This window comes from Branchiostoma lanceolatum, chromosome 1 (assembly GCF_035083965.1).
Source record: "Branchiostoma lanceolatum isolate klBraLanc5 chromosome 1, klBraLanc5.hap2, whole genome shotgun sequence".
Taxonomy (NCBI): Eukaryota; Metazoa; Chordata; class Leptocardii; order Amphioxiformes; family Branchiostomatidae; genus Branchiostoma; species Branchiostoma lanceolatum.
Window position 1 is genome coordinate 11,414,029 of NC_089722.1, and position 10,467 is coordinate 11,424,495.

General features: G+C 41.4%; 1 protein-coding gene across 4 annotated transcripts in view; it reads right to left on the reverse strand.

Moving 5' to 3' along the window:
- LOC136434043 (sestrin-1-like) overlaps positions 1-9,727 on the reverse strand; it is a 62,863-nt gene extending 53,136 nt beyond the window's left edge. For all 4 annotated transcript variants that reach the window (XM_066426741.1, XM_066426732.1, XM_066426723.1 and 1 more), the window contains exons 1-2: positions 9,174-9,727; positions 7,677-8,078 (exon numbers count right to left, since the gene is read on the reverse strand). In XM_066426741.1, coding sequence (XP_066282838.1) covers positions 7,677-7,997 — 321 coding nt within the window. In that variant the 5' untranslated portion in view covers positions 7,998-8,078; positions 9,174-9,727. The remainder of the gene's footprint in view (positions 1-7,676; positions 8,079-9,173) is intronic.
- Between the last annotated feature and the right edge of the window lie 740 nt (positions 9,728-10,467).

Genomic DNA, 10,467 nt, shown 5'->3' on the forward strand with positions numbered 1-10,467 from the left:
GCGCACACACACGCAAACACACTAACTTTGCATGATTTGCACTTCAGTGTGTACATCTCTGTCCAACCTACCTGCGTATCAAATAACATGAAAATCTGTTGTTCCTTTCTTCAGTTATTCCCCTTTAGAACATTTTTACAAATAGGCCATTGCAGTTCCAGGGACACAAACCAGGAGGCCCAAAATCGACCTTGACCATTCTCCTCCCAGCGCATACCCACATACCAAATATCATTACAATCCATCTACACGTTCTACAGTTATGCTGACTTTAAGCATCCGACGACACACATGCAAACGATTTACCTCCTTACTTATGCAAATTCGGTCTCATTTGCATAGTTTGCACTTAAGTGTGTACAACTTGGTCTAGCCTACCTGTGTACCAAAGAACATGACGATCTGTCGATCCACTCTTCAGTTCTTCTACATTGAATATTTTAACAAATACGCCATTGCAGTTCCAGTCACACATGCCAGGGGGGCCAAAATCGACCTTGGCCTTCCTCCTCTTAACACCCACCCACATACCAAAAATCATTACAATCCATGTACAGGTTCTACAGTTATGGTGACTTTAAGCGTCCGGTGACACATACATACACACAAACACCAAACGCAAGCAAAACAGTATCTCCACGAAAAAGCCTTTTTTCATGGAGATAAATATAGAAAGATCTTTCATCATTGGAATATCACCTCCTACCAGCTCTCTTTATAAAGGAAAGGATTCTATATAACTATACATCTCCCCATGCCTTTCTGGCACAACATAAATCATACTACATCACACTGCTGCAATGCAATGTCTCCAAATGCCTATGATTAATGCAAGGTATTCTAGCATTGATGTCAAGCTGGCTTCTAAGTTATCCTATTTCAAGCTTGTTCTTTACATGATTGTGTACCGTATTACGGGTAGCAAGGGTTTCATTCAGCTGACTTTTATCCTTCCCTTTACTTAGGGACCTGTAAACTACGGACAATTTATCACCATCCCGTGAGCATCTCCAATCCTGGCCTCCTTAGCTAGCAGGCTCTATTGACTGAGTCTGGCTTTTTTGGCTTATAATAATGCTTTTTTTCTGATGGCATATCAGTTCTATTACTCTGTACAACAATATCAGGAGGTTTGCATGCGGGGCTATAAAATTCACTCCCTTTACATGGTGCCCACTAACTACAGAGCATCCCATCTACATCCATCCTGTAGACACTTCCACATCATGCACAGAGCATGTGGTCACAATGTGTGCATGTGAAAGACATGAACAGATCATGGACTACTAAGTTCAGAATGCAGGACAAAAGTTTTGGTTGATTCTATTCTGAAGGTTTAGGGGAGAAATTAATTTAGTTCATCTAAATGATAATCTGTCCAACTATCAAACTGGTCCGGACCCCCACCATAAAAAGTTCTGATGTTTCCAGTATTGAGAGAACAGGTTTGTCATTCATTACTATTCTTCTTCATTACCTTCTGTCATTCATTTGCTCCTTTGAGCAGATGGACAATGCCACCGGATGGAGGGGCGGGGCTGAAACCCATAAGGGGGCGCGGCTCCACTCAGATTAGTGTCAAAGCAGTCGTATTATATTACATGGTACAGTTCTGATAACGTGTTGTTGACTACACCATACATTGGACATGTTCCCTACCAACAGTAGATTTACCTTGCTGCAGTCTACCATGTAATGCCAGTCCCACTTATAACTGATAGATATTGCGATTATGAATTTGTTTCAAAGAACATTTCTAGTGGGTTTTGTCATCTAACCCGCTATTGGCCCCGGGAATAGAATGATGTTTACGGAGAGACGCTGAAACTGTAGCCTTTTCATTGGGACATGAAAGGCGGCACGCTCCAAAACAAACAAGCCTGACAGGTAGCACCCAACAACAAGAAAATCTGTCTCGGCGCCAAGGTTAAACAAAGGAGCATCAACATTTGTGCGTGTAGGTGACCACGCACATGAACATTAAAAGCAGTTGTGTCCAAAAGTTGTTGCTAAAATTTCATGGCGTTCGCAGACATGCAAATCAGTCTCTTGCTGACAAAGAGATTTCTCAGTGCGGATTTTGTGTTATCCCCGCTTGCCAACGCGGAGACAAAGGGGTGGATGCCCGGAGCAATAGCAAGCTGCCTCGTTTTCAACAAATACTTGTGCACATACCTAAAGCTGCCACTTACAGTTGTGCAAAAATCCTCTGGTGTGGTTCAAACTATTCAGTTTCAACAATTTCACTGGAAATTTTCTTTCACAGATGCGCACACGAAAGAGGCAATTATGATGCGACTTTACAATATACAGTCAAACCTGTGTTAGCGGTCACCTGGACATAGCGGTCACCTGGCCATAGTGGTCACTTTTAGTCGGTCCCTTGGATTTTTCCCATTGACATAAGCATTAAGAATTAGTCTATAGCGGTCACCTGTCCAATGTGGTCGCGGTCAGCCAATTTTCGGTCCGGCCGCAACGGCAACACTGCCGATAGCGGTCACTGCGCGTGGTCAGGCCGCGGTCACAGCGTGGCCGGCGTACCTTTGTTTACATCAGCGGCCGTAACTCCGAGCCGTGCCAGCCCACGCCTGGTTCACAATCTTTTTATTTCCGCGCTGCGCCACCAAAACGTGGGCTCAACTAGAACCTTAATGTGTTTGAATAAAGAAAACATTAAAGAATTTCGTAGTTTGACGCGAAGTATTTCCAGAAATGGTGTCTTCTGATTTTTTACGTGTCTGTAAACACTCGTCTCGGTTCCGCGGCACATCGTCATTTCTGAGCTGTCGGACTGGGCGAAATTACGGCCGCAGCTTTTTAACAGAAGACTCATTCATGTATCAGATGTGTTAAGTTCTTGAAAATGTAATTTTCCGGGCGGAATTTCCGTTTTTTGCGGGTAAATAAAGAATTTTCGAGATTTACGCATTTTTCCAAGATGGCGTCGCAGCAAAGGTCACAAGAGTTCAGACGATACCACTGATATGTAGGTTAAATACGGTAAATCTATTTTGTAATACCGCATCCCTGAGAGTAATTTCATTATTCAAACCTTAAAAATGCATCGATACAGATATATTATGATGTTAGATACAAGTTGTACTAAATTTATGAAAGAAATAAGCATGAACGGATCCACTTTTCCAATGATTACCACATACTAGGGATAAATGGTAAAAGCCGAACCCAAGCTGAAAACAAAGGGAACTCGCCACGATGTTTTGTTTGAAAACCGGCCGAAAACGAACAATAAGTGGAAACAAAGGAACAATCCTTTGTTTCCAAATGTTGTTAACTAAATGGGTGGCGTTCAGTTGCAAAATAAGTTGTTTTACATGGCTAAATTTCGTTCGTTGTCGGCGACAGAGGCATCAAACTTCCAAGAAAAATGGCGGTCTCTTCAGAAGTCTTCAGAACCTGGAGCACAAGTCCGTCTTTTTCGGGTTCGCTAGATAATAGCGAAGAGTGCGGGGCAGCTGACTAATTTTGCCGTGGGAACTGGTAAACTGGACATCCATGTCAACTAAATTGAAGACCATTTGCAGTTTATGTGTTTGTGTAGGGCATGGTCATTGCAATATTTCTTCAATTAAAATTATGATATACTGTATAACAAAAATAAGGAAACAAAAATTGAACTGTAGATGTTATAAGCACCTGTGCAGTGTATATGTAAAAAAATACTCAGTACCTTAGTATAAACTTATGTCTTGTGTCACTCATTGCTCGAGTCGACCATATCCTCTATATAGTGGTCACCTGGCCATAGTGGCCAAATTTACTCAGTCCCTTGAGTGACCACTATAGACAGGTTTGACTGTACATGTACTTAGATGGTAAAGGTAACAGTTTTGATTAAACAATTGGCATAAAATCTGTTCAACTAAACAATAAATGCTAAAAAGAGCAAATCAATAATAACTTCATAACAATGAATTATACATATTTCAGCCTGTAATAAGCATAAGCTTGTCACATTCATTAGTAGAGAGATTGTATCATGCTATAGAAATCAAGCTATGCTGACTGATAGGTTTTGGGATGAGACCCTGACCCAGAAAGCCTGAGGGAAAGGGTTGTTCCAAGAAAAAACTAAACAGGAGGAATTACCGTTAATATGCAATATTATGAGAATAACTTCCAAACCAACTTTATTATTTTGGTCTGACCATCTATTGTAAAATATATTTTCTTGGTAGTACAGATGAAACACATTTGACACATTGGATAAAACACATTTGATGTCCACTTTCTTGAAGTGGGTACGGGTGGTTGCATCATGTCATGTAGCCTGGAGGCAGGGTTGCATCATCATGTACAGTGGTACTGCTACACATGGAAGGATTGCATCAGAGCAATCAGAAACATGCTTGTTCATGTCACTGATAAATGAAAAAACTATAAATACAAGTCTTTAAATATACCAACTTGTCAGTTAACTTGAGGCAAAGAGATAAGAGAGAAATCTTATTGCATGTACAAACAGGGTAGTGGGCATTTAAAATATTCAATCCACAATCCAAGTTGCCTGTGCCTTCAGCCTTTTCATACCAGTACCTTACAATTGTTGATAGCTATTGTAGATAGACTCTCTATTTGTCATTAGCAAACCAGGATACAATGCCATTTGAACACTACATGTACTCTGGAAGGATACTAGTATATCACGGTCCCTCAGAAACACAATGTGTAATAAGATACCCATTTATAATTAGACTAAAATACTGATAACACAATCAAATCAATTCCAATAAATTCGCTGCCAGAAATTTGCTTCTGGCTAGTGTTACTTCATCTCTTTTCCAAGTTTAGGTAATGATTTAAAAATCCAAAGTCATTGCACCGAACAACAGAAAATTAGAGGTCTCTTTATCCAGTGATAGCCAGGGGCGTTTCCTTCTAATGTGTGAAGGGAGCCAAACATGAGTGAGCAATAGTGACTTGGCAGGGTGTCATTATTCTGTAATTATTATCAGCCAGTACAATAGACTTCCAGGGTGTTAATTGGTAATGTTTCATGGCACAATACTGTTTCTTTCATTAGAACAGCAAGTTAACACCCAAGCAAAGTCCACTACTACTAAGCTACTTTCTTGACACCACCAACGTAAATATACCAGTAAAACCATTCAAGGTATAAATAAAGTGGGAGAAATTTCTACAAAACCTAAACACATTACATAGCATGTGCAAGCATGTTCATTCTCATGCATATTCATAGCAACTTCCTTTCTCATTATCCATCTTCCTGTCTTAGGTAGCAGACAACAGTCTGACAGTATTTGTTATGGGGTTCTCTGCTATTTGATTAAATATTGGTATCTGATTCAATATTGTAGAATACAAAAGACCTAAAATCAATAGCTTTGATATGAGATTGGCATCTGTTCTTTTAAAGTTTTCATAGTGTTTTCCTTTCATCTCTGATTATCAAAGGAGCAAGTCAACAGTATGACCTACTTACATAGACAAATGCAGACACATAAAAGCTGTCATAATGACATGTCTCAGATGCTGCTGGTGCTAAAAATGTGACAGATTTATCAATGTTGGGGCTGAGAATTCCTTATGGCTGCTTGGATATAAAACCCTCCTTGTGTCATTAGATGTTGCTCCCCTACACCAAAGATCCTCTCTATATCAGTACATGTACCTGAATTGAGTTTGATATCATCATATGATATAACTAAACTCTTAGTGTACTAATGCTAAGCTATGTACTTTGACTTCAAGTGTCAAGATATCTGCACTATCATTCAATAAAGGCACCTTAGCCCATGGCTACTTCCCCTCAGCCAATGGGAAGCCCCCATTTTCTGTGGTTATATCCACATAGTGTGGGATATCAGAAAAGTGTGAGTGATATCTGTGGGTGATATAGAAAAACTGTGGGTGATATAGAAAAACTGTGGGTGATATAACCATGTGACCTATTCTGACCAATCCCTGCTCTGATTTCTAATTGCCCGGGGATTTGGGACTCTCCCCATATGTTTAACTTGCCTTGTCTGTGCTGGCCTTGCAGCTGTTACTTGTTTGTCAGCATGTCCAGCAAAAAGAGAGATTTCTGGACTTTCAGGACAAAATAAAGTAACGTTTAGTAGAGCTGCTGAACTAGGGAAGCTTCGGGGAAGTATGCCATGGGCTAAATTAGATAGCTGATGGTATTGGCCTCGATATCTGGATATAACAGCAGTCCCGCCACCTTGGGGTTTCTAGTCTCCACTCGGGCTTCGCTCTCGGGGAGACTAGAAACCCCTCGGTGGGCGGGACTGCTTTTATATCCAGATATCTTGGCCACTCCCATCAGCTATCTATTACTTACCCTGATCAGGCCACACAATATCTGTTTACATTGGTCAATAGCTTGTTTACACTTTCCACAGAGGATCACCCTGATGTAACATGATCCCTCCACGAACCCAGTGGAAAATTCCATCATGCTGGAGGTAGCTAAACAAAATTCCACTTGTGTTTTCATTAGTTACTAATTATCACATTGCCAAAGTCTTTCTCTGTGCAAGGTACATGAAAAATGTATGATGCCAAACAAAACTAAACTTTAGAAATGACAAAATTCCAGGTAAAAAAAGGCCTTCCAAGCAGCACCCCCCTCCCATTTCAACCGGTCGCTGAAATTTGGAGGAAACATCTTGAGTCATCTAAAACACCTGCCTGACAAATTCTCAACCCTATAATTTCCGACTGGCTTTTTGAACAGCATAATCGCATGTATAATTAATAAAGATATATACTGGTAACAAACTTTTACAGCAACACTAAAGCTAGTTGGATAAGCCCTGGCTGCATAGCAGGCAAACTGATAAATAAATAAGACATACAAAATGATAAAGGCAAGATGAATTGTTTTGTATGCAGACCAAACAGCCCAATTTATATCTAGTCTTATTGCTATTACCTATCATATACTCAAACTATACATATATGTGGATACATAAAATATAAAGCTAAAACATCTAATTGGGTCAAGGTGGTTCCTAGTGACCATGACAACAGCTATTGCAATATTCCAAATCAGCAATACATGCAAAATATACAGAAGAAAGTCTTGTAACGTTGTAAGTAAGAGCAAACTGTCGTCTCTGAAATGGGAGGCTATGAGGTTACTGAGGAATGTTTTAGGATTATGTTTATGATATTTCATTCCTTTTAGCAAGAACCTGCAAGGCTACAACCTTATCATACTGAAGCAACATGACTGCATCCCAGCAATTGACAGACCTGGCTTCTAGATGTTGGATTGGTGATAGGTGATTTTTCAGGTCATCATTTTAACTGTGTGCTACAGTTATAACCTTTCTACCAGCAGTCTAGATGATTAGAAAATTGTTTTCTGGATGAAGACATTGTTCAGGAAGTGAAATGAGCTTCCAGGAAAAGGATGTTCATCAAAGAGACAGTAACCAAGGAGGATGTGACCTGACTAGCCGGCCAACTGACCGGCCAGTGTACTTATCTGACCACTTCACTGACCAGTAGGGACTCTTCCCTCTTATCTGTAGAGACAAGGCATTGTCTTCTAATTTTCCCTTTATCACTCATAATCACATGCTCTAGATACAGTTGCAAATGTAGGACATGATATGCAAATGATAAAGGGAAAATCAAAAGAGACTTACTGCCTTTAAAAATGGCGTAATAGATTCACGCACCTTGACACATTCCAGAATCTCGTTTGCCCTGTCGCGGACATCGTGGAACGGACACTGTGCGGACAGTCTTATGAGGGAGGACAGGTGTTGAGTCAGGTGCCGCGAGTACTGAGAAACGTCGCCATTTTCGTGAACGTCCGAGGAGGGAGCAGATTCTGTTGGTGTTTGGTGGTGTCGCTTGATCCAATTCTCATACATGGACGCCACACTGTCCATAGCCAAACCACGTGTGAGGTGGTCACGCGACGACAGGTCGGAAAAGGTCCGCAAGCAATCCTTACTAAGAAAGATGGGGTCAGCCTCCGTCTCCGATCCGGCCATGTACGGGCAGCACAAACCACTACTGGCAAAATGGACCCCTTGCCCACGATTCCCTGTGCCAACTGCTCTTCCCTAGCTAACCTGCAAGAGACAAAAAACACACAGTAGCATCAGATACATTACAACACAAGCATCAATTGTCAAGTACCATCCAGATGTCTGCTTGTCTTTTAGTACATTTACCAAGACTTGACAGGGAGGCTCTCTTTTACGAGCATTTATTGGTTGGTTATCTATTCTTAGCTGATAAAGTTATGAATAGAATTTTATGAAATATTAACATTTCTTATTGACAATTACAAAATAGTGCATTGAATGGTTTGTGTCATCTGATAGATTTTTCTAGTATTTTTTTGTTGTCTTTTACTAGGTTGTACCATGTCTATACCCAGTCAAAAAAAATCAAGATCATAATTTTTGTACATTCAGACAGATTTTGGCATTCTTCACCCTGCACCTACGGAAGTGCCATAGTTTAGGACCATGAGCGAAGAATATCATTACAAAACCTTATATCTACCCTTTCTCCAATCTACCCTTTCTGTGTTGCTTAAATGGTATTCTCAAATCAGAAAATGAAAATCTGAACCAACCAACCAACAAATCCATATCTGTTACACCGATTTCCCAAGGCTTTACATTGTCATCCACGTATCCAGTCATTAGTAATTCCACACCAGGCTCAATGCCGTAACACATGTGCAGCTTTGATACGGCCCAGGTCACGGCAAACACCGTTAGTAGACAAACTTTAATCCATAGAAGAGTGGGGACACATGTCATGTGATTGGCGTGAAACGCCTCATCTGCAATGTGCGGTGAATAGAAATAGCTATTTCATGGCGCGATCGTTAAAAAACAGTCGATAAACGGTCGATGGGAGACAACGTTACAGATAGCACGAAATTTCGCGAAAAGGGGGAGGGCGGCAGAGCAGAACTAACCTGTTATACAGCACAAAATAGCCGGCATGTCATGCATATTAAAAGGTCATAGCTGAAGACCCGGTACTAAAAACACACCACTATTCGTGAAATATTGCTTCATGTTCACAGATTCTGCCATCTAGATCGCCTATCTTGTACATGTCACTGGTCAGGACACCTGTCAGATTGGAATGACATTTCAAAAGTGGCGACTTCACAACCAGACAAACGGAACAGAAAGGGCACGTACCAGCTAATGCGGCGTCTAGCGAGTCCTTGAACCAGTCAGAATCGATGTGATCGTGGATAGGCAGCGTTAGATGACAAATCTGGGGTGTAAAGCCGTGGAAAATCGTCCGAGCAAGTTAAGGTTTCTCCAACTAACAGGACAGCGGAAGAGACTTGGCAGGTCAAGGGTCAGTCCACCAGCCGCCAGTGAATTTCCACAGAGCGAGCCCGCGCGGAGATAACGGCCAGATTTCTTCAGCGTCTCACCCCCGGGAGCCGAACCAATGATGTCCTGTCGTCTGGAAGGTGTTCTCAGACACAGATAATCACCATTCTGATCCGAACTCGGGAGGAATCCGTGCGAAAATGACGATTTCTGTGCCAGTACACGAACAGACCTCCCCGTCTCAGAATCTACCTACCTCATTGGCAACGCAAATTAGATCGGAAACGTAAGGTACACACCTCCAGACCTGACCAATCACAGGTTGCGTGCGGATGATGTCATCGGAAATGAATTCTCCCGCGAAACTAACAATCGATCGTGCAAAATCCACAGGCGGACAACGCATAATGTCCAAGCAGATGTGGGGATTGGAAGATCGTACACGCTTTCTGTCTGCCGGACGTTCTCTAACCGGGCTTCTCAATGATAAGTTGGGGTGGGCGGTAGCCGTGGCGACTCTTGGAGGGCGTATTTTGACTGTAGCCTTATAACGTTATAGCGTCAAATTATTAGTGTATCGGGCGCCCAAGCCCTTTAGCCCCGCCCCTATCAAATCAGCTAACTTCCAGCCATCCGGTTGCAAGCTCCGGACTTACTGATGAACTTTTAAGGAGAACAAAAATGGTAATACCGTTTGTTAAACGTTAAAAATGCATTCAAACTGAAAAGAATTTTAAAAAAAAACTACTGAAAATAAACTGACCAGTGACTGACCAGTGACCTACAATAACCCTAGTGTGTCCTCAATTGACCTCAAACACAGTAAAATCGCTGGTCATCCAAGAACCTAAGGCCGCAGTTGGAGTGGTTTGTATTGGCGTAAACAGGTTGTTCTTCTGAAACAGTAACACTATACCGCCAACTCTTCGCATCTTTAGCTACAGACTTTGCCCAGCACCGTCATGTATTTATAGGCGTCTTTTTGCCTTACAAAATTAAAACGACCTCGATCTTTGGACTTTCGAACTTAAGGAAGCTTTTGCAATTTTTCTTACTTTAACGCATTAAGTTATGTTCACCCTGAGGAATTCAACTTCTTCACGTTAACATCGATACCAAACCTACCAATTCAAGCAGAATTTAGCCTCAA